General features: G+C 41.7%; 1 protein-coding gene across 1 annotated transcript; it reads right to left on the reverse strand.

Moving 5' to 3' along the window:
* Positions 1-88: 88 nt before the first annotated feature.
* Positions 89-16,173, reverse strand: LOC129179071 (hepatic sodium/bile acid cotransporter-like). The gene is made up of 9 exons (XM_054771901.1): positions 16,151-16,173; positions 15,884-16,050; positions 8,379-8,587; positions 7,147-7,233; positions 5,276-5,388; positions 3,464-3,668; positions 1,410-1,588; positions 1,096-1,295; positions 89-150 (listed from the first exon to the last, which is right to left on the reverse strand). The coding sequence occupies exons 1-9, from the start codon at positions 16,171-16,173 to the stop codon at positions 89-91; spliced, it is 1,245 nt and encodes a 414-aa protein (XP_054627876.1).
* Between the last annotated feature and the right edge of the window lie 8,151 nt (positions 16,174-24,324).

The following is a 24,324-nucleotide window of genomic DNA, read 5'->3' on the forward strand; positions in this document are numbered from 1 at the left end:
AAATGTTTGCTCCGTAAACAACACAGATTGAACATAGAACAGAAGTCCTTTTTGTGGACAGAAAGAGGGTGGACGTTAGACCTGTCCATCATACAGTCCCTTCACAAGAGGTTTTCAGTCCATCATCAGTTGTGGCAGGCTGGTACACATCTGTTGGACAAACAGTTGATTTATGAATGAACCTATCTGAAATGGTCAAATCTGATGTGAACACATGCAGGAAATGTCTAAGTGTCACATTCTTATACTAAACCTGTTGACCTCAATGGCCCCATTTTGGCTTATAAATGATGCTGATCATCAGATATTCTCACAGGAAAACTGCACTTTTTCGGGGAATTTTTCCCCATCATTCACAACCCTTATGGGAGCCATGAGCACATGTGTCCTTCTCTTTTCTGTGTGTTCTAAATATATAAAAACAGCTAAAAAAGACGCAGCTAAGAATGCAATTAATGGAATGGAAAAATTCACACTTTAAAGCCTTCTGGAAAAAACCCCAAACGGTGCCAATGACGCTCCATTTACATATAATGTGACGTGCATATTAACCACGTTATTATTATTACTTTACTGGTGTATTGATACCTTGCCACACCACAGCTACTAGCCGGCTAGCAAATAGCTTCACCACACACGCTCTCATTGCGTCTGGCCAATACCAAAAGGAAACGCTACATATTGGAGCTGCCACTACTGCTGCTGCCGCTTTTGTTTGTGAATTTGGAACAGTTAACGATTACTGCTTAAAGGGACCAAAATACAGGAAAATACTGTAAGTATTGCATGTTATCATGAATGTACCTACTGCATGGTTACAGTGTGTACATAACACCATTAAACCTTTTTGGAGGTGTTTTAAGAGCAGTCTTTGTAGGCTGAATAGATGTGTCCCATTATTTACCTCTCTTTTTAGCCGTTTTTATATCTTTAGAAGGCACGGAAAAGAGAAGGATGTGTGTTCATGTTTCACCCAAGGATTGTGAATGATGTGCAAAATTCCCCAAAAAGTAGCGTTTTCCCATAAAAATGCCAATGCAATACATTGATATGGAGAAGAATGATGCAGCCAATCTTATTAATGCCCCTTATTACCTCTTTCTTTTCTCATGAACCTCTGATGACACCGGAGCAGCACCATGAGCACCATGGCCTCAATGATCTGGAAAACTATATACAAGAGTGGGAAGAGGAACAACGGGCCGATCACGTCCGACGGAAAGGCCAACTTCAAAATGGTTGAGCACAGCTGGGTGTTCTGACAGCCTGTTTCAATAGCAACAGTCCTGCACTCCCTGAGATAATCCATGTGTAAGTTATGGAAACATGACAAGACCAGAAACAGGACCAGTGAGGGATGTGGCATTGGTGAATACATCACAGTGGCTATGAGAAGTAGGATAACTTACGGTTGACTAAGTCTGAAGATGCTAGAAATGATGTAGCCGAAGGCGTAGCCTATGAAGGGCATGAGGGCGGCAGATCCCACAAGAGGAGGAGACATCACCATCATGATGTTGCGGCCGATCACAATGGCGCTCAGGATGATGACCCCGACTGCGGCAAGTGACACTATGATGAGACCCACCTGAGAAGAGACAGCGTGACAATGTGAATTAAATGTATTTTTGTTGAATGGTATGAGCCATCCATTCATCCATCCAGCAGCCTAAGCAGACTTCCGTCTCCCCGGCTACTTTGTCCAGCTCCTCCCGGCGGATCCCGAGGCGTTCCCAGGCCAGTTGAGAGACATAGTTTCTCCAACATGTCCTGGGTCTTCCCCGAGGCCTCCTACCGGTCGCACGTGGCCTGAACACCTCCCCAGGGAATCAAACCTTCTTCCATCTTTCAATGTCCCATATTCGGTGATCTTTCAAATTCAAAACAGCAATTTTGTGGAGTTGAAGACGACGAGGCCTTTGAAGACGTTTTTTGTTCTTAAAACCCTTCTCTCGCAGATGCCGTCCGATGGTCATTGGACTGCACTCGGCAGCAGGAACAACCTTCATGTGGGCTGAGGATGGTCCTGTGTCTTGACGGACAGTCAATCGGATCCTCTTTCTTGAGGGCGGTGACTTTTTTGGGGTCTACCACTTACAGTACCACTACCACTGTCTTACTGCATCCAACCAGCAGCAATGGCGCACTGTGAGAGGCCTTGCTTATGCTCAACAGTCCGACCACATTCAAAGAGAGAAAGCTTTTTTTTTTTTTTTGCCTTTGCCATCAAGCGGTTATGACTAGAGTTGGGCATTGTTTGAATTTGAACGATTCCGGTTCCGATTCATCGTTTTCATTCCCGTTCCTAACGATTCTCGATTCCGCTTTTTGTAGGTAGGGTCATAAAAGTTTTAGCCGCTTCTTCTTCGGTGTTGCTCGCCGGCTTCTTCTTCATTGGTGTTCGAGGCTATGTCTTCTGGTCGGCGAACATCGAATCTAGGAATCAAAATAAAATAATTTGAACAATCCCGGGAAATCAGAATGTTAGTCCTGGTTCCCCTCGATGCTTGATGCCCAACCCTAGTTATGATAGTTAAGATTTTGGCTTTTAAAAGGCTGTGGTCTTAAACTTTTGATCAGCGGATGAACAGCCCATTTCAGTTTGAAGGGTACTTCCGATTTTTTGACATGAAATTGTATGACATCCCCATCAGCAGTCTAGTGCATCAACAGCGATTTAGCCCGCACTTTGCTCCGTGAGCAAAGTTTTGGTCAGATTTCGGTGAGGAGGAACGTAGTTCCGGTTAGTTGCTGGGGTCACTTAAGTAAAGAGTATGGCTTCTCAAACTAATATGCGTTCAAAAGAGTAATGCATTTGTATCACAAAACCGTTGCTAACAAAAAAGTCAGACCTCTACGGAGAGAAAATAACGCTGAGTGACTGAGGGGTTCTGACGTTTTTGTTAGCAATGGTTTTGTAATGCAAATGTATTACTGTTTTGAATGCATATTGTTTTGTGAGTAGCCGAACTCTTTACTGAAGTGACCCCAGCACCTAACCAGAACCATGTTCCTCCTCACCGGCCAGAACGCTGCTCACGGGAAAAAACCTGAACTATCCCTTTAATGGTTGTTTGCAAGGATTTACTTACTCGAAAATGTTTTTGTCTCACTCTCATTTCGAAGCTACTTAGAACCTCCTTGAGATCCAACAGTGCATAATGTAAATTCTTGCAATTTTTCACCTGGTCTTAAAATTTCGATCAGGAACGTATACACAGCGCCTTCAATAGACGTCATGCCTCAATAAGTCACTGGGTGAGTCAAACATTTGTACAAAATAATGTCTCTCCTCAAATAGATGACTCCTTTTTTCATCTCAGGTGAAGGTCCCTCTGTTGCTGTGTATGTTCATTACTAAAGGCCTCCCCTCATTTAGAGGCCTCCTTCAAATAAGCACCAGTATTACTGTCTTTGTGATCTCTAGCAGTATTCCCAACAACACTGGCCTTTGCACACTGACCTTTGTGACAAGCTTGGCGTGACGCGGCCTGTAGTAATTGATGAGGATGCCAATGATGGTGGGCACGAGGATCAGGAGGAGCGACATGGTGATGTTGACATAAGGAAAGGTTCTCTGCAAGCTGGTGAAGCCCTGACAGTAGATGAAGAGCAGCAGGGGCATCAAGCCCAGAGCCAACACGGTGGAACAGGAAGTCATCACAATGCTAAAGAGAACAATAGGTTGATATTAGGGATGTCACAATCCACATTTTCTGGCTTCCGATACAATTTTTTTAGTCTTGCCGCTCCGATTCAGTACCAATACTTTTTTTTTTTAATGTTTTTTTTAATATTAAGCTTTTGTAACAAACATGTATTTGTGGAATTGTATATGGTTATGAAAATAGCTTTTCAAAGCATTCAAAATAATGCAACCAAACAATATTGTTTGGCTAACAAACCTCTGTGAATCAGGTCCCTAATCCAATAAAAGATCCAATAAAAGATAAAATTGAAAAAAAATGTGTGTGCAAAATACTTTTAGGTTAGGACTAATCATTTGACATGGTTATAGATCAATTTGTGGTTTGATTTAGAATATACAACATTTGTTTAACAAACTCTCTTCAGCACAGTTGTAATTTATTGACGGTCCCTAATATAAACAACCAGCGGTTAGAGTAACACTTCCTGTGCGAGCAGTAGTGGAGCCAGAATTTTGTCTTTGGGGTGGCCAAGGTGAGACCATTACTCACATAGGGGTGGCAATAACTTGATACCTGAAATGTCTAGATGGCCAGCGGGGTGGCCAGACAGCGACCTAGGGTGGCCACGGCCGGGAGCTCCTGGCACAATGACACAGCAATACTGGCACAGTGAGGGAGAACTACCGCTGTTGCTACGCAGCCGAATATCCAACATCCAACGTGAAACCAACTTCAGCCCCATGTTCTGTGTGTCACTATCTATATTGACCACCAAAGAAATGTCCTGCTTTCATTCATCAATTCTCCGAGTTTTAAAAGTGATTACAGAATGTGAATCAACATTAATTGACATTAACCACAAAACAAACACACCCAATTTCAAAAGGTAACGTTGCAGACAACAAGTCTGCTAGGGAGTGCTTAGTAAAAAGTGCTTTGTGAAAGTATATTGGTTGAACCTTCGGCTGCTGTTGCATCCGAGGGACGAGAAACGAATGCTGACTAAAGCGATGAATTCCCGCCATGGAAAGTGATTGAAAGATGAATGACTCTCACAGTGAAACCCCACAATGGACACTCTGTTGCCAACTCCTCAGTAAGAAAAGTAGCTATTGGCTGTCCTAGAAGTCGCTAGAAGATGGCATCGGCTAATTTGCATATTGTTTGCACATGACATTGAAGCAGTTGTTGTCGGGATAAAACATAAAATCATAGGAGAGGTGAGGAAAAACATCTGAATTACGTTTAGAACTACAAATAAAATTCATTCTTGGTTTGTTAATTTAAAATTACTTCATCACTTCATCAAAATAAAATATTTTTTTATTTCGGCCAATCGCGTCTTCAATGAAGATAAAAGTGACCTTTAATGTTAATTTATTGCTTTCGTGCATCATTTACAGTATATGAATTATATGCATTTCAAGTTGTTTTCTGCATGTCAAACATAATTGTAAAATTATAAAAATGTGGTTTTAGTTACCATTTTTGAATTGATGTTAAGTTTCACATCAGTGGTTCTCTGTGTGCCCTACATATGATCGGTGATCTGTCTAACACTTAGTTAAAGTACAGGGCAGTCTGTGTGTGTGTGTGTGTGTGTGTGTGTGTGTGTGTGCGTGTACCTGAGGTTTATGTCCCCCTGCACAGCCAGGGCCATGATGTTGGAGAGGTTCCCCCCAGGACAGCACCCACAAATGAGAACCACAATAGCCACTATTTCAACCATCTGGAAGGCCTGTAGCAATGAACGAGATCATTATCAACGTTACTTTACAACAAATATAATTAGGAATTAGTGCATCTACGATGTTTACGTGGCTTCATAACAATACAGTGGATCCCGTAAAAGACCATCCGTGAATTGAGATGCCCATAAAAATGTCTTTTTGATACTTGCTTCCGTCCCGCCCTCCTGCTACCTTGATGTCGATGTTCTCCTCAGAGTTCGGATCAACATTTGCAATTAGAGTGACTGTTTATTATCAGATTAGATTCAGCTCCAGAACCTTCTCCTCAATATGCCTCACTAACTTATTTGTGAGGCAAATAGCTCCTGTTTACGTACTCTTATTTTGTAAGATTTCCTGTGTTGGTCTGTTCAGTTTTCTGCTGCTATTACGTTCCGTTACGCTGCATCAAATGCTACATGGGAATCCACTGTACATGCATGTATGAAAAGTAACGCAAAACATCAACATGCGATAATTAGTATGTGAAGATTTATCTGATAGATTTGAGATGACATCATATTTTAATCAGGGCGGTGAAGTGATTAATGATTCTAATCAGACTTACCACAGTTTACAAATTAATTTGCATCATCATTATCATTATCATGATTAATAACCATTTGTAACGATGACTGAAACGTGCCCATTTTCACTGTATTTTATTAACGGCAAGATAAAACAGAATTATAAATTCTAAAAAAATTCTAATCAAGCTAAAACACACTACACACCATAATATAACGCGTCCGTCTCTTCGTAATGTCTCTTTCGTGTTTCTCTGTAACTCCTCTGAATTAGGCTAAACGTTACAGGTATTTAGAACAGCATTGCAATTTTCAAACGCAGTACAGTAAGAAGAGTGAAATTAAGAAGTACCACACTTTTATCCTTCCATGTTCAGAGTTGGGCGTGTCCATAAATGCACCTCGCAATAGCGTGTTTGCAAGTTGGAGCTACATACGTGGTGTTGGAATTGAGCACTGCTGTTGATGTTAAAAAAAAATAAATAAATGATGCGCAGGTTACGCAAAAACTTTGAAGACAGTTAATTTAATAAATTACTTACCGCCGTTGAAGTGTTATTTTTGCCACCCCTAATTTTATTATTCGCATTATTTGATTATATTTATTTATAATACATGAATGAATACATAATATTTCAATATTTATAAAACAAAAAACTATATTTAGAAATTATATATATATATATATATATATATATATATATATATATATATATATATATATATATATATATATATATATATATATATATGTACATAATTATAGCGTGTGCTTTGCAATTTATAGTTTTATCATTGGTCAAAAAAATATATATATTTTTTCCTAAAACAATGAAAGAAAATATCAACATTTTAATGGTTGTACATGCAAAAAAATACAAACTTAATATTTTTTCAATTTTTTTATATAAATATGATGAAAAAATGGCATACTATTATTATTATTATTATTGTTATTATCCCTTATATTAAAATATTAATAACAGAAGATGAGGAAAAACCCAAGATATACAGTAAGTGTACTCAACAAAAAAATCAACGCAACATTTTATTTTTTGCTCCCACCATGAGCGAAACACGAAGATCTAAAGATGTTCTATGTACAGTACCCGCCTACACACAATGTCAAAGATTTCACAGGTATGAAAGCACACACTATGCAGTGTTAATTTGGAACAAGTACAGTCTACAGCGTGTACCGTATGTCTGTTGCAGGCCTGATGTGTACAACATACCAACCTTAGCTAAGCCAAAGGCAGTAAGAGGCATGACACAATACTGGGCCACCAATGCTATCACCACACCCTTCGGTTTTAATATGTGACCCTGCAAAGGAGAACAAAAACAGAAATATAGTCAAACCTCGGTTTTTGAACGCCCCAGATTCACTTTTTGCCAAACATTTTGGCTCTCGCGCACTGTCTTGGTTTTTGTACAATATTGCACATAACAAATTGTATTTTACCCTTTGGAACATTTATTCTTGTGGTAATAAAGATGAGGACGGACAACCTCCCAACAGAAACCCTTGTGATACTTAGTTTACGCAATACCCTTGTGGTTCCAGACCCGACCGTGATAAGTGAATTTTGGCAAAGTAGAATTCCTTATTTATAAATGGAATATTAAAAACTTTCTAAAACATTTTTAGATTCTTCTAAATATGAAATAACACTCCATAGTCACCTTAACACTCACATTAGCCAATACAGTAGACATAACAGAAAATAAGCCATTTAAGACTCATGTAAATGTGTTCCGGTCGTGCAGACAGGAAGTGACGTCGGAGGTTGAGAGTTGACTTTTAGCTTAGCGTGGGTTACGGGCGCAACGATACCTCGTGTTAGGGATTATTGTGCCTGTTCAAACCTGCTTCAAAGCCTCTTGTTTTACAGTATTGTTGACCAAGTCTGTCTCACCGAACCTTACAGTGACATTACTGACACCTAGTGACCAGTGTAGAATACTACAGTGCATCACAACATCTTTGAATTTAGGCAAAAAAATGCTTATATGTGCATATTTTGACTAATGGTAGGTGGGATTCTAGCACAAAACAGCATGGTTTTTCTAATTAAAACATTTTTTAAAAACCGTGATGAGTGAAACCACAAAATTCAAAGCACAAAATGACGAGTGATTACTGTCTGGCGGTATCCTTCATTTGGCAAACAAACTGCCGAGGTCTTCCCAACTTCAATGAAGGTAAAAGTGATGTTAAATGTTCATTTTTCCACATCATTCATCATTGTTTCAGCATGTAAAACTCGTGTTATTCTCCATTAAATGTATTTTTTGTTCATATTTTGGGTGACTGGAACCTATTCATTGGATTTACAGCATTTCTATGGGAAAAATTGGTACAGTTGCTTTCAGTTTTCGTCGAACCTTTCGGAAGGGATTAATAACAAAAACAAGCCACACTGTTAGCATTATACCATCTCCGCTTTAACTAAGGCTGATGAAGTCACCTTAATCTTGGACACTTCCATAGTGCATCCCAGCGAGACCATCGTGATGAATAAGATCGTCACCATAATGCCTTTGATGGCTTTGTCCACCACGGGCGGCATAATGGACGTCATGTTGATGGTGAGCATGCTGTCGTTCTGCATCAGATTGGGATGAGACATCTGGCCCGCAGTGTGTTCCATGGTGATGTCATCAAAGGTCTCATACACTACGACACATGATACCAAGAGACACAAATGAGGGGCCAGCATGCTAACCTCTCGAACACCGTGCAGCTAACGTCTCTTCTTGCCGGCATGTTAGTCATGTTGGTTACTTCTTCAGCGGTCTGAGCTTTTCAACGAGCACGAAGCAAATTATATGGATGGAACTTTTTTATTTAAAAAGGAAAAAAAGTGCGATTATATCGAAAATTCACTTAATTTAAGAAAACCAATTGTCACAAACTCTATTGGTATTTTTTTGGCAGGATTTGCATGTAAATTCACTAGATTTTAGATTTAGAAACTAGATAAAAAGAGAGTATTTTTTAAATAATTTTACTCATCTACACAGATTTTATGACTAGATTTAATTAATACATCTTGGTACGCGCTATGAAATTTGCGTGTGCACCCTTCACAATGGCCCAAAATCAGCAACTATTTTTGCAGTGTAGATATATTTTCTGTGTGTGACTTCATTCTTAAATTGAGAAAGTTTAGAATCCAGATTTATTCTTATTTTAAGACCAATATATATTAATCTGTTGTTGAAGAATAATCAAAATAAGCTTTTCAGCGTATTAGAAAAAAGAAACAATTTCTGGTAAAAATATCTTCATAAGAATTGGCTAGCTGTGCTTTCTTAATATAAGATTAGTTTTCTCAAGTGAAAATTGCTAGCTATATTTTTCTTTTTAGGAAAGATAAAGGAAATGGTTGCGTAAAATGGGACTTTTTGTTACGTTCTGCAGGACAGGAGCGGGCGCCTCCTGTTGTGCGCTCTTATTTTGGCCGCCTGAACTTCCTGCTGGGAGGAAGCGGCAGCCACTTTACTCCTGGTTGTTGCGCAGCTGCGGACAATTAGTCATGGCTGTTAAAAGGCCAGCGCCATCATACGTGCGCACCGCCGCCTCGTCTCTGCACACTGGGGGTCAAGCTTTCGACAGCAGCACCCAAACGTAACACTTTTTTCACTTTCTTGAAATGTAGTTTTTTCAGTGTAAAACGTTTGTGACTTGGTATTTCACGTTTATCAAAGTAATACAGCAATTCCTGAAATTGTACATTCCACTTTAATAGACGCCGCCCCCCTAATTGATCGGCAGGTGTGTTGTCCACTTGAACAAACGCCACACCTCAAATAGACGTCTCATTTTTTTCCATTCATAAAAGAGCAGTTGATGCCGTAGATGGCTGCAGAGCATTCATGGTATCTGTAAAGCTGACGTTTATGGTGTAGTTTTAGGAAAAAGTGCTGCTATATGCAACGTGGAGCAATCACTGTTATAAATGTCAACACTGGCCTAAAAGGACTTCGTGAAGGCAACAAAGGTTTATTTTCCACTGCAAAAAGTAGTGTCCAGAAAAAAGAAAATAAAATACATATTAATTAATCTTATTCTAAAGATTAATCTCCACGATTAAATAGTCTTACATACTCTTATGTATGCCTTATGCTCCAAAATTCAAAATCGCATGTAACCTATTGACAAGAAATTTCTACTACAAATCAAGGCTGTTCATTGTGCAGCTCAAAAAAACTACTGTTGCAACTGTCAAGTTCTTCTCAACTTTGTGCATCCCTCGAACTTGAAAAAAGGGTCTCAGTTGCTGCGCTGAAGAAACCTGATCCAGTCGATGCTTTGCTTTCCTTAAGTTTATTTAATGCGGTTCAAGTCATGAGTTTTCATGCACATTAAAGTTTTTCCACTGCACAGCACAGCACAGAACAGCTGAAAACCTTCAAAAAGAAGGACAAACACGTAATATAAAGTCAATGTTATATTGTATTGCAATACATGAACTAATTAATTTCTATGGCAACAATTTCAATTGCATTTTACCACTTTTTACCACTATTTATTCAAACTATTTTTACAATTTTTCAACATTTGTATTGTAACTTAGTCTTGTACTTTACATCATGCTAGTTTTCTCAAACTGTGGGATTAAATAAAAATCTATGAAATAAATATCATGATTTAACAAACATTTAAACAAGTACATTAAATGGCCAAAAGAAATCTTCATAATTTGTATTTAACGCCCTAAACACGCAGCTCGTGCCTAGGCAAAATTCCAATCAAGAACTGATTAATCAATTAGCCAAACATGGACCGCCGCATGCCCACATGTGCCATAAACGATCGGCGGCCTTCTTAATTCAACATCCTAAACAAGCAAGTACAGCGAGCACACGCTTTCAGTTCATTCAGATTCTTAACAATTCACAAATGAAGCACACGCCATCGGCGGCCGTCTAATCAAAGTAAGTCAAGCCATGCGCAGCGCAGGCGCATCAAAACAGCAGCAATAAGTACGATTTTTTTTAAAAAAGAGGATTTCAGTTCCTTACCGGCTGCCTCTCCAGACTGGTAGCTCCACTTGCACAAAGTTTGGGGGTAAAGCTATGATCATCTTCTGGTCACACCAAATTACCACACCTGTCTGCAGCCTTGCCTGCTTAAAAGGAAGTTGCATCTCTATTGCGCACGCCCAGGTGCGCTGATGACTCTAACTTCCTGTTCTGACCTGATCTTCTGTAGCATATTTTTCATAACCAACTTTATAAAAATAGTTTTTAATAACTACACTAACAAAAATCTTATTTACTTAAGGCTATAAATATATTTATTTATTTATTTATTTACTTATTTATTTATGTATTTATTTATTTTATTTATTTTTTCTTTAGTTTAATAAATTTTCAATAAAGTATTTTTCAATCACTTTTTTTTTTTTCCTGTGTCATGAATTGCTTAATTCTCTCTAGTCTGACTTGACGCCTCCCACTCGATCTACCCAAGGAAACCCCGGGGAGATCGCCAGCTCTGGAGTCAAACTCAATTGCTTGATGCTCAGGAATCAGCTGGGGTAGATCGTCTGTTCTTCTACAGGTAGTGTAACCACCAGCCGCCTGACGTCTCGATGAAGAATGGTGCTTTGCATCTTCTTCTTCTGTCGGTCGTAGGTTAGATGGCTTCTCTTGGCCTTCACCATCGGAACACAGTAACTTGGGAAGACCTCGATATCCACGTCTCTTACGACGCCTTTGCCATCTGGATTTGTGCTCACAACTCTGCCCAGATTGAATTGTCCTCTCAATGCATTCTGGTCTGCAATCCATACAACGTCTCCAATTTGGACATTCCTTTGCGTGGTTTGCATAGGACTGTTTGGTGTGATATACTGAATACAATCTTCTCGACTCCCGACTCTTGCATCAATCGGGCGGTCATTCGCCAGATTGGCTGCCAACTGAAGTATCGTCTGGAACTCACTACAGCTGAGCACAGAATCTCCACAGACATTCTGGAGTGCTCTCTTGAGGACACGCACGGCAGCCTCTGCAGCACCATTTCGATGAGGAGAATCAGCAGGGTGGATTTTCCACATCCAATCAGTTCCATTCTTGGCAGCTGTTTCCTTTAGGCTTGCTTTATTCTGTCTTTCCAAGAATTTGTATATATCTTCCAGGACAGGTTTTGCTCCAATGAAATTGGTGCCTGGGTCAGGCCAGATTTTTGACGGATGCCCTGTGATTGCAGTGAAACGTTGGTAGGCCAAAAGGAAACTTTCACTCGATAGGCTGTTGACCAAATCTGTGTGGATGGCTCTGCTCGCCATGCAGCAAAATACAACATCCCAGACTTTTAGGCTTACTCTCCTCTTGACATCATCCCTAACATGGTAGGGTCCAAAGAGGTCTACGGTTGTAAACTGGAATGATGCAGCAGGTTCCGTCCGTTCGGGTGGTAAGTCCCCCATTACTTGTTGGCATTTTACAGCCTTTGTTTTCCTGCAAAGGATGCAGCTATCAACAACTTTTGGGGCTATTTTCCTTCCCTTGATTACCCATGCTTTCCGTCTCATTTTGAGCAAGGTACCAGCTACGCCCTCATGACCTTCACTGTGGGCCTCTCGAGCAAGCAATGTGGACACCCAAGCCCCATATGGTAGAAGGGGTACAGCAATTTTATCTTCTTTAAAGATTTGCACACGCCCACCATAAGGCAGCAACCCAGTGTTTTTGTCTCTGTAGACCACTAGTCTGTTTGTGGTAGTATTTGGGAAGGTAGTGCCCTCTTGTGCTGCAAGAATTATGTCTCTCAGCGCATTCTCTCGCTCTTTTCCACAGATGACTCCTTTGGAGGGGATTGCCTCCCACTTTGGACTCTTTGTGGCCGGATTCTGTCCTCTAAACTTCTTTGCTACCCTCCACATCCATGCAACTGTTTTTACCAGTCGGGTTAAACTGCTGAACCGTTTAATCTCAATTAACTGGATGGAAGCTGGTTCAGGTGGTCTTTTTGGGTCAGCAAAAATGATTTCCTGGCTTTGGATTTGTTCATGCTCTTGTTTCTGCTTTTTGCTGCAACTTGTCACCACAGCAACAAATGCCTTCTTTTGCATCTTGTGGATGCTCTCCCTGGCAATCAAGGCCAGATCTTTGGCAGCTTTTGTCGGCCATTCATTTACTGGCAAACTGAGAAACTTTGGCCCACTCTGCCACTTTGAGTCCTCGTCCAGGCCATCTGGGCCAGCACCTCTGGTGATAATGTCAGCAATGTTATGTGAGCCAGGAATCCACCACCAATCTTGGACCCTTGTTATGCTTTGAATCTCACCAATTCTATTTGCAAAGAATGTTTGATAGCCATAGCTTTCTCTCTGTATTGCCCCAAGCACTGTTTGGCTGTCAACCAAATGGTATCACCTTTCGACTTGAATCCTCCTGTGTTGCTCAAAGTATTTCTTCAGGTGTGAGGCGAACACCGCTCCACATACCTCTGCCTTAACAGCGTCTCCTTTGTGATCCAGGGGGGTTAATTTGATTGGACAATGACTGGAGTCCCACCTTAGGTAGAGAACCGCCCCATAAGTGTGCTCACTGCCATCAGAGAATGTAATTGCCAGTGGTTTTCCAGACAGGAGGAGTTAGTGCCCTGGGAAGAGACGAACAACGTCTTCTCTGATACATTCTGAAAGTGCCAGGTCCCATGTTTGCTTGACTGGGCAACTTTCATTTTTTGCCTCCTGGAATGCCCTCCGCACAAGAATGGCACCCTTCTGCTTCGCTGGGGTAACTAGGCCCCGTGGGTCATACAGGCTCGACAAGGGCTGATCAGTTCTCTTCTGGTCAGAGGGTTCGGTGTCTCGGTTTTAATTTGCTCATGAAGAAGGTCTTGGCTCAGCCTCATCTTTTTCATCATTTCATCATTTGGATTTTTTGTTTCAGATCTATTTATTTTTGATGCAGTTTGATGATTTTTTAATCTTGCTTAATTCTCCCACAGTTCCACAGACAGACAGATCAACATTCCTGGCTTTCCAGTTTACTGGTCCCCGGTTTTCAGTGTCAAGTTCTTCTCAACTTTGCGCATTCCTCGAACTTGAAAAAAGGGCCTCAGTTGCTACGCTGAAGAAACCTGATCCACTCAATGCTTTGCTTTCCTTAAGTTTATTTAATGCGGTTCAAGTCATGAGTTTTCATGCACATTAACGTTTTTCTACTGCACAGCACAGCAGAGCAGAAAACCTTCAAAAAGGACAAACACGTAACACAAACTCAATGTTATATTGTATTGCAATACATGAACTAATTAATTTCTATTAATACTATACAATTTCAATTATATTTTACCACTTTTTACCACTATTTATTCAACTATTTTTTAAAAATTTTTCAACATTTGTATTGTAACTTAGTCTTGTACTTTACATCATGCTAGTTTTCTCAAACTGTGGGATTAAATAAAAATCTATGAAATAAATATCATGATTTAACAAACATTTAAACAAGTACATTAAATGGCCAAAAGAAATCTTCATAATTTGTATTTCACGCCCTAAACACGCAGCTCGTGCCTAGGCAAAATTCCAATCAAGAACTGATTAATCAATTAGCCAAACATGGACCGCCGCATGCCCACATGTGCCATAAACGATCGGCGGCCTTCTTAATTCAACATCCTAAACAAGCAAGTACAGCGAGCACACGCTTTCAGTTCATTCAGATTCTTAACAATTCACAAATGAAGCACGCGCCATCGGCGGCCGTCTAATCAAAGTAAGTCAAGCCATGCGCAGCGCAGGCGCATCAAAGTTGCATCTCTATTGCGCACGCCCAGGTGCGCTGATGACTCTAACTTCCTGTTCTGACCTGATCTTCTGTAGCATATTTTTCATAACCAACTTTATAAAAATAGCTTTTAATAACTAACAAAAATCTTATTTGCTTAAGGCTATAAATATATATATATATATATATATACTCTTATATACTCTTATATATACTCTTTATTTATTTATTGTATTTTATTTTTTTTTCTTTAGTTTAATAAATGTTCAATAAAGTCTTTTTCAATCACTTTTTTTCCCTGTCTCATAAATTGCTTAATTCTCGCTAGTTTGACTTGACAACAACTGTGGGTGTGTTTTTGCGTAATTAATTGTCTTTTTTTCTGACTCATAACTCATTCTGCACACTTTATATGGTATTTGTCATCACTTCACAAACACACACACAAAATTCGTTATTTTTCATTGTTGGAGGGCTTTTTTTTCTTTTTTAAATGACACCCGCAAAGTCTGGGAGATATGGACACATCGGCTCTCAATGCTTTTCAACCTTCGGGGAAATAAGTGTGTGTGTGTGCGTGTACATGAACAGCTTGTCCCTTTCAAAGGTGCCTGTAGTTTCTGTCAGTATACAGTGATGTGCAAAAGGGTTTTTTTCACACTTAAATGTTTCAGATCATCAAAAAAAAATTAATATTCGTCGTTTTTATTATCAAGGGGGAAAATCCAAACCTACATGGTCCTGTGTGAAAAAGTGATTGCCCCCTAAAGCTAATAACTGGTTGGGCCCCCCTTAGCAGCAACAACTGCAATCAAGGGTTTGTGATGACTTGCAACGAGTCTCTTACAGCGCCGTGGAGGAATTTTGGCCCACTTATCTTTGCAGAATTGTTGTAATTCAGCCACATCGGAGGGTTTTTGAGCATGATCCAACTGTTTAAGGTCATGCCACAGCAATTGAATAGGATTTAGGTCAGGACTTTAACGAGGCCACTCCAAAGTCTTCATTTCATCTTGGAGAAGCTTTTGGCTTTGCAAAGGCAGATGGTTCCATTGAGAGACCAAAACGGACAAATAGAGTAGTCGGGTCTATTGGAAAGCGGCTACTCACACTAACCCAAACAAGCTACTTAATCCCCGCCCCCAGGTCGCGGCTTGACAACAATTTCCCCCAAGAGATTGCTGCAGAGGGACGCTCTGAGGGTTGAGCAGTAAGCTACCTGAGGAAGCATACGCTAACCTGAAGAAGGTGCAGAAGCGATGGTTTCTGACGCTAATGCCACAATCGACAGCCACAGTGTGGGAACATTTAGGTTTGAAACAGAATGAACATGGTGAGCGCAAGTAGGTGCCTCGGGCAGCGGAGCCTTCGTCCCGACAGTCATAGCTGATTGGGGCAAATTTCAACAAAACAGTGCGTGCTCACAAACATTGTCGCCGGCTATAAAAACATACATACAGGCAACTTATGCGTCACATAGGCTCACCGTACGCTATACTTGAGTACCATCTCGCGTTTCAAATGTGAAGTACCCCTCTCATGACAAATAATAAAAAAATGGTCTCAAAAAATGTTGATAAAATTGCTTAGCGACGATAATTTGTAGCACAAATATCGACCAGCAAAATTGGTTATCGTGACAGGCCTAGGCCAGAATAAACGTCGCTACAAATGGCCCTGTCGGGACTGAAAACAGAAAAGTCACCAAATGCTCCATCAGGTGAAGCAACTTCACCTGCCCACGGCACCAAATGTTGTTCTGCAGGTCTTACTAGAAGGACCGATCACCACTTCCACCAATCTCTAAACACACACTCGCTCTCTAACACATACACATGCACACGCACACGCACACACGCTGTTCCTCGCTTATACTAAGTTAAAATGTAAATATAGTTAATGCTCACTTGTCATGTGTGCTTTGATGTTAAGCTCTCCATTCCATCTTTGTGTTTCCTGTGTCATCTACAGTATGTTCAGTTTGATTCTGGTAGTTACAGTATTTGCCACATGGAGAATAAATGTTCATATTGAACAATTCTATTCCGGTTATTCAATTATTTCAGGCATAGTGGAAAAGTAGTTTTTATCATTACAAAATGATGAGTGTTTCATACATAGACCTACAATGGGAAAAGTGAAAAATTACACATTGTGATCTTTTCAAAAATGAAACACTGAAATTTGAAAATGCGTGATATTTATGAAATAAAATTGTGGTTATAATGGGACTCAATGGGACATTTTTGCCCTATTTACCTAAAAGGGTGGTGAGTTAAGAAAAAAAAACAACAATGCATCAAAATCTATTTTATTACTTATCTTGATTTTAAAGCTGCTGTTTGTCACTGGCTCAAGATGACATTTTTGTCAACCAAAAAAATCTATACGCAATCAGTGATAGATAATGTTAGTAGCTAAACTTTTTCAAATTGTTATCATAAGCTGACACCAAACAAAATAATTAACTAATGCGTGTGTTACGTAAGGCGTAGCTTACGTACTCAAAGCAGGAAGTGTGCGGGTGCTGTACATTCCAAAGTCTGTTAAATTCCCTGCCCACATTTTATAATGTTAAAAATTAACTAATTTTGTGTGTGTGTTTTTAATTAAAACAGTAACACGTAATCAAATGGGCGTTTAAAGGGTTACAATAATTAAATTAAATTATTTGGTATTTTTGAGTAGGACTAAAGTTGGCATGCATTTGAGCAAAAAAAGTATTCATCTGTTATGTTTTTACAGCAGTTTTTAGGACAGGACTTTTTTGTCCTGTAATACCCTCAGAGTTGCAAGTTAAGAATTTGACAATGCAAAAATAATGCATCAAAATTAATTTCATGACTAATCTTACATAAATTTAAGCCTGATTGTTAAAAAAAAAAATCCTCAGCCCCCGACATTTATTATGCGGAAAATGACTAGTTTGATGTGTATTATTGAAAATAAACAATGGACATTTAATGGGTTAAAATAATAAAACAGACAGTTATGTTTTTAGAAGAAGAACTCATGAGAAGATGGAGTCCTCATTCAAGTAATTTAGATGCTGTCTGTGTAAACTCTCAGTCATTCAGGTCATGTTAATCCGCAAAGGTTAAATCGAGGCCACTGGACCAACTTTGTCAATGACAAATTATTGTACCAGAAACTTAAAATGATCGTATTTTGTAGAAAATGATCGTACATACCTGATGCGATATTACTCAGGACCATCTGCTACAGTAAAACACTACCGCAGGCCATGTGTAGTACTGTATACCTTCATTTAAAGCATTGTTGTAAATTGTTGCCACTGGCAAAAGGCACTTGAAACAACACGTCAGGTGGCGAGCAGGATGTATCCTGTTTGTGTTTGCCAATAGACATGCATTGAATGGGTCAAACACTTGTACATTATGTTTTTTTTTTAATTATTGCTCATACATAGTACAAACTATGAAACAAATATGATACTTATTGTACATCTGGCCACGCTCAACTAGACTCTTCTTGTTTGTTGAAGAGGTTTTTCATTTTCATTTTCATTTTCTAAAAGTAGCTCTCGCAAGAAAAAACGTTGGTGACCCCTGGTCTATTGTAATGGCCTCTTTCACACCTCTATCAAACCAGTGCTTTTCACTCTCCAGAATTTGGACATCAGCCTCAAGGGTTTTCGGTGGTGGTTCTCTGCTATTTCCTCGAGGGTTCTGATACCCCATAGCTTGTGCTCTAGTGGGTGATGTCAATGACCAGGTACCGGTCTATGTGGAAGGTTTTGTAGGCCTCAATATTGAGGCTTCTGTCCTTCCCTGCCTGCACTTTGCAGTCCAAAAATGGTAATGCATTATCTTTGACGAATTACTGACTACATTATATCCGATGTTTCTGTCCACAGAGTTGATGGTTTAAGAAGATCCCCGTCACCAGCAACGTAAGGCAGAAGGAGCAGACACACATCACGATTGTGGATATCCTAACTGGGACTTTCTCAAATCCGCCAGGAGAAGAAAGGCCACTAAACCCAAGCCTGAGGATCAAAACAGATGAAATGTGGTGGTCTCATATGTGGCTGGTTGGTCAGAGGGATTTTCTTCAAACATAACATGTTGATGCATTTCAAACCCACTAACACTCTCAGACAAAAGCTGGTTCAACTCAAGGACAAACTCTCCAGAAGCAAACTCAGCAATGCTATTTTTGCAGTGCAGTGTGAGTCTGATGACCCCTACATTGGAGAGACCAAACATCCCACCTAGAAATGCATGGCACAATATAGAAGAGCAATTTCTTTGGGCCCAGAGTCAGCAGGTCATTTGCATCTCAAAAAGGAGGGACATTCCTTTGAGGACATTGATGTCCGAATTCTGGATATGGAGGACCACTGATTTGAAAGAGGGGCAAAAGACGACATCTATGTCAAAATAGAAAGGCCCGCCATGTCGTCTGCTTACAATGATGTCCTGGCAACCCTCTCCCAAAGATTGCCTCATTCATTGGGAAGGTAGGCAAACAACCTACTGTTATGCAGGACAGTCATTAACAATAACAACAACAACCCTATTGTGACCACCCCCAGGGACATAAATAGGGAAACTCCACACCTAAAATTTTGCAACTGAATAAGCCTTTTGGATGAAAAGTGAAACCTCTTCAACAAACGAGAGTCCGGTTACATCAATTCAGCTTTGGAAAAACTTGCATGCTGTTAATCAGGTACCAGCTACCTACAGCCAGTATAATTAATTTTGCCCCAGGTTAAAATCAGATGTGACAAAATGTTGTTGTTCCTGTCACACGTTGTGTTAGACTGTGAAAAAACAAAATGGGTACAATAGTAGCTGTGATGTGTGCTGCAATGCATTATTCTGAGACCATTCCTCCTTGCATCCTAAAAGTCAAAGCAGTCCTACCTACATTTTTCCAAACAGATTAAGGCAACAATTTTATGCCTAAAATATGTTCACAGGTTATGATAGATCTTAATATAACATTGTAAATCAAGTCCTTACCATCCAAGGCCTCAACGTGCGCTCAAGAGGCTTCACCAAACGATAAAGTAAAATTTTGTGTAGAATCCAGTAAATAGTGTGACGAAGGTATTGCTCTTCTAATGTTTGCCGTGGGAGACACCCTGCAGGAAGTGTTAGAGGAGGTATACATCACATAAGTCCTTGCATGAGTACTCAGTCCGTATATTAAATATTTACTGTAGGAATACAGACTCTGAGTCACTCATTTTACTCAATTGGAAACACACACTTCCTTTTTTTAAACCAGAAATGGAGATGAAAAATGGAACATCAAATAAAAATAGAGCGTTTGAAAGATAAATGTCTTGGCACTTTCTATACTAAATGTTGTCTAACTTGCTAACTCGCTAACATGCTAACTCTTAGCATTTATAGCCATTATACTTGCAATTGGATATACCTACATGAAATGAAGAAAAATCACTTTTGAACTGCCTTAGTACTTTTTAACTAGTGCTAGGTGCTACTATGCTAAATTGTATCATTTTTCTTATTTTCCTAACGTAAAAATGTAAATATTTTCATGGCATATGGAACAACAGTATAGAACTGTCTTGAAAACTTGGTAATTAGTGCCATCTTGTCTGTTGCTAGCATGCTAACTGTATGTAGCGTCCCTGAAGTTATGCTAATGAATCTGTTTGTGTTCTGGTTGTCTTACTGTTATCTTACTGGGGACGTGTTGGCGTCTGTAGAAAAAAGGCACTGTGCTGGTGAGCTTTTGCTCAAAATATTGGTTAACGACACTGAAACCCTCACGAGTCGTGCATACGCACACATGCCCACTGATGTGTAGAGCGAGGTAGCCAGAGACCAGTTCATCTGGCCCATAACCCCCAGGGAGCTGTGCATACAGACACAGCTAGCGCACCTCCACACCCTGCAGGAGGCGCTACAGCCGGCTGTGGAAAGTGAGGTTGTCAAAGGCGTCACGCACAGTGACCAGGTGGGCGGCAGCCCAGTTGTGAGGACCGTGGTGCAGGATGGCCAAGAGAAGCCAGTGGACAGAGTGGACAAGCTGACTGAGCATCAGTGCAATCACCGTGGGGCTGCCCCTGTCCTTGCCGTGGGCCTCCCGGGTGTTGGGTGTGTGGCTGCCCTGGTCATATCAGCGTGTATTTCCCCAAGAAGACCGATGTTCAGGGAAACGCCCCAGGGTCTGTGTAAAGGGGACGACACAGACCGCTGCACCTGTGTCCCAACATGCCTTGCCCCCAGGGGATGGAGCCCAGCTGGTGCCCAGGTGTGAGCGCCAGATGACCGCGCCAAGTCTGCAAGGGTGGTAGGCTGAACCCATGTGCGGAATTTTTGCTATGCCCCCATCACCCTGGCGGGAGGCCTGTGAATGGCCCTTGTCGACACTGGTTCTACGGCAACACTGATGGGACCTGACGTGGTCCCGCCTGGGGCACAGTTGGAGTCCACTGCAGTAAAACAACAAACTGTGCCTGGCGAGCTTGCTCCTATGGTTGGAAGAGGGGTGGTAGCCGTGCAGGTGGGGGGACTGAAAGTGAATGTTCTGGTGTGGGTCACAGCAGTGCAAGACATCTGTATATTAGGACTGGAAAACTTGCGAGCAGCCCGTTGTGTGTTAGACCTGGGGGGGAACAACCTGACCTTTCCAGGGGGTCCCACAGTTGAAATGGTGCACCGCACACATGCCTCAAGCCCACGCCCACCAACCTCATGAGCAGTTGAGGCACATTGCGGGTCAGAACCCCCTAGCCAAACCCCCCACATCCCCACACCATGCACCGCCTGCTCACGTTGATGCCCCCTGCCCTGAACTTGCAACCTTTGGGAGGCGAAGCGGACAGAATAGCTGCAGTGAGAGATGTGTGGGAATGCAGCCAGGATACCTTGGATCCCGTACAGCAGGAGGAGCTGTGGCAGCTGCTGTTTGAATTCAAGGATTTTTTTGTGCTGACAGAAGAAGAAGTTGGCCTGGTGCAGCAAGACATTGATACCAGTGATGCAATACCCATAAAGGTACGCCCCTGCCGCCTTCCACTGGCGCATCGTGCAGATGCAGGCAGCACCATCGATGAGATGCTGGCATCATTGAGGCTTCGGACAGCCCTTGGGCTTCAGCTGTCGTGATGGTCAACAAGAAAAAGTAGACTAAAAAGAGGTTCTGTGTGGACTACAGACCACTAAATAACGTGACCAAAAAAAGACTCCCTGCACCCACTGCCCCGCACTGACGAGTCCCTTGACTTGGTGTCTGGTTCAACATGGTTCTCCTTGTTAGATCTACGCAGCAGGTAGAGGCAGGTATCCTCAGCCCTGAAGCCAGAACAAAGACGCTGGATGACATCCCTCGAGAGGAATGTGTGGTCTACTTGGACGACATTCTGGTCCACGGGAGCACCTTCCACGTAGCCTTGGGATCCCTGTGGCGGGTGCTACACAGAGAGTGTCAGCGGCTGGTCTGAAGCTCCACCCTGAGAAGGGAGCTGGAGTTTCTTGGACACAGAATTGGAGGAGAAGGCATCAGCAATTGACAAAGTGCAGGCAGTAACCCCCCACCAATTTGCAAGAGCCTAAGAGCTTCCTTGAGCTTGTTTCCAACTGCAGACGGTTTGTGCGGGGCTTCTCATGCATAGCCGCACCCCTCTTCCACCTCCAATAGAAAGACATTGATTTTTCCCGGACATGAGTGCAAACAGGCCTTCAACTCTTTGAAGGAGGCCTTGACGTAATCTCCCATCCTTGTTCCTCGGACCCCAGCCTGTCATTCATCCTGGATACGGACGCCAGTGATACTGGGCTGGGGGCGGTGTCGAGCCATGTGGAGGTCAAAGGGGAGAAAGTGGTGGCCTACATCAGCAAGAGTTTTAACAAGGTGGAGCGGCGCTCTTGCGTCACACGGAGGGAACTTCTTGCTACTGTGAGAGCAATAAGCCACTTATATTACTTGTGCTGTCTGCCCCTCATAGTCCAAATTGATAATGCTGTAGTCCAGTGGCTCATGTCCTTTAAAGAGCCAGAAGGACAGATTGCACGCTGGCTGGAAGAGTTGGCGCCATATGTCTTCCAAGTGGAGTACAGGGCTGGGGCTCACCACGCTAATGCTGACACCATGTCTCGGCGCTCTTGTGTTCTCGCTGGCGAAAATAGAGAAGCCCGGGAGAAAGAACTGTGTGGGGAGGAACAAGGCCCCATGCATGACAGGGAAGGCCCTGTATTTATGGGGTTGCAAGTGGTGGACGCACCTGAATGGAGGACACACCAAGAAAAGGATGTTGATCTGCAACCAAGTGCTGCAGTGGGTGGGGTCAGGACAGAATTCACCTTGGGATGAGGTGGCACAGTACTCGCCTGCCACTAAAGGACTATATGCAAAGTTTGGGGCTCTCCGGGTGAAGGATGCAGTACTCCAGAGAGCCTGGAAAGAGCCGGCCACCGAAGAAGAGAGGTGGCAGATGGTGGTCCATAAGTCGCAGAGACAACAGGTGCTGAAATCCTCCTATGGAACTACTGGGACAGGATACTTCGATGTGGCAAAAACGCTTCATCCACTCCGGCAAGGTTTCTATTGGGGCCGACTCAGACTCCTCCCCGGGGAGGTGTTCAGGCCACGTCCGACCGGTAGGAGGCCTCGGAGAAGACCCAGGACACGTTAGAGAGACTATGTTTCTCAACTGGCTTGGGAAAGCTTCGGGATCCACCGGGAGGAGCTGGACGAAGTGGCCGGGGAGAGGGAAGTCTGGGCTTCCCTGCTTAGGCTGCTTCTCCCGCCACCCGACCTCGGATAAGCGGTAGAGGATGGATAGATATTCTCTATTAATATTCCACAAATCTTAGAATAATAATATGGGTTTTCATGTCAAATTGCTAGCTTGTATCTTGTTTATAGAGCTGTATTTGCAAAGCACATCTCCACTCGTGTGCTCAATTGTCATTAAGTACAGTACATTAAGTACTGATTGGAAAAAGAACATTGAAATGTGTAAATCATAATAGTCTATAATGAAGAGGGCTTACCATCACTACAGGAGTCTGAAGGGAACCCCCTTGGGCTTACACGCTGCCAGGATATTGGAATGGAATGGCATCATCCACCTTCTCAGTACTTGAGGAGTCCATCAGCTGCAGACATTTCCTATCTGCTGTGGTGTAGGAATCTATCTAAAGAGAAACTTGTTTTTGAGCCAGTAACAGAAAAAAAAAAGTGTTTCTACACAGAAACAAAAACTTGCTATATAGTGCATAGGTGTGATAACTCACCTGTTGTGTACCAGACTTTTGTGTGTCGAACAATGCAATAGTGAGACACCACTGCTTTTGTGCTGGCTCCCTTTATTGACGGTTGATCTATGAGTCACTTCCAGGTATCACAGTAAAGGGTGACCTAAAAAAGCAACAAAACAAAAAACAAACTCAGACGGCAGCTTGTTTCAGCGATGACCAGAAGGGCCTTGAGGCGCAAATCCTTATGTTGCATGCATGGCCCATTGTGCTCTAATTTGGGTTTAATTGCTTACTTGGTGCCTGTCATTCTGCAAGTCTTCCTTGACTTTTTTTTGGTCTGCTTCCATACCTGCACCCTATCACATTATATACGATTATAAAAGATTGATAACAAGCAAGAAAACGTGGTTGAAAAAAATGTGGTTGAATAAAGAGGTGGAAGATTGGGGAATAT

Source organism: Dunckerocampus dactyliophorus, chromosome 1, assembly GCF_027744805.1.
Source record: "Dunckerocampus dactyliophorus isolate RoL2022-P2 chromosome 1, RoL_Ddac_1.1, whole genome shotgun sequence".
In the NCBI taxonomy this organism is placed as follows: Eukaryota; Metazoa; Chordata; class Actinopteri; order Syngnathiformes; family Syngnathidae; genus Dunckerocampus; species Dunckerocampus dactyliophorus.

Coding starts and splice junctions, on each gene's coding strand:
- LOC129179071 (XM_054771901.1), bottom strand. CDS start 16,173: ATGGTACTCAAGTATAGCGTACG. Junction 1,589..3,463: donor ACGCCAAGCTTGTCACAAAG/GTCAGTGTGCAA, acceptor GTCTCTTCTCAG/GTGGGTCTCATCATAGTGTC. Junction 151..1,095: donor GTTCATGAGAAAAGAAAGAG/GTAATAAGGGGC, acceptor TTTGTCCAACAG/ATGTGTACCAGCCTGCCACA.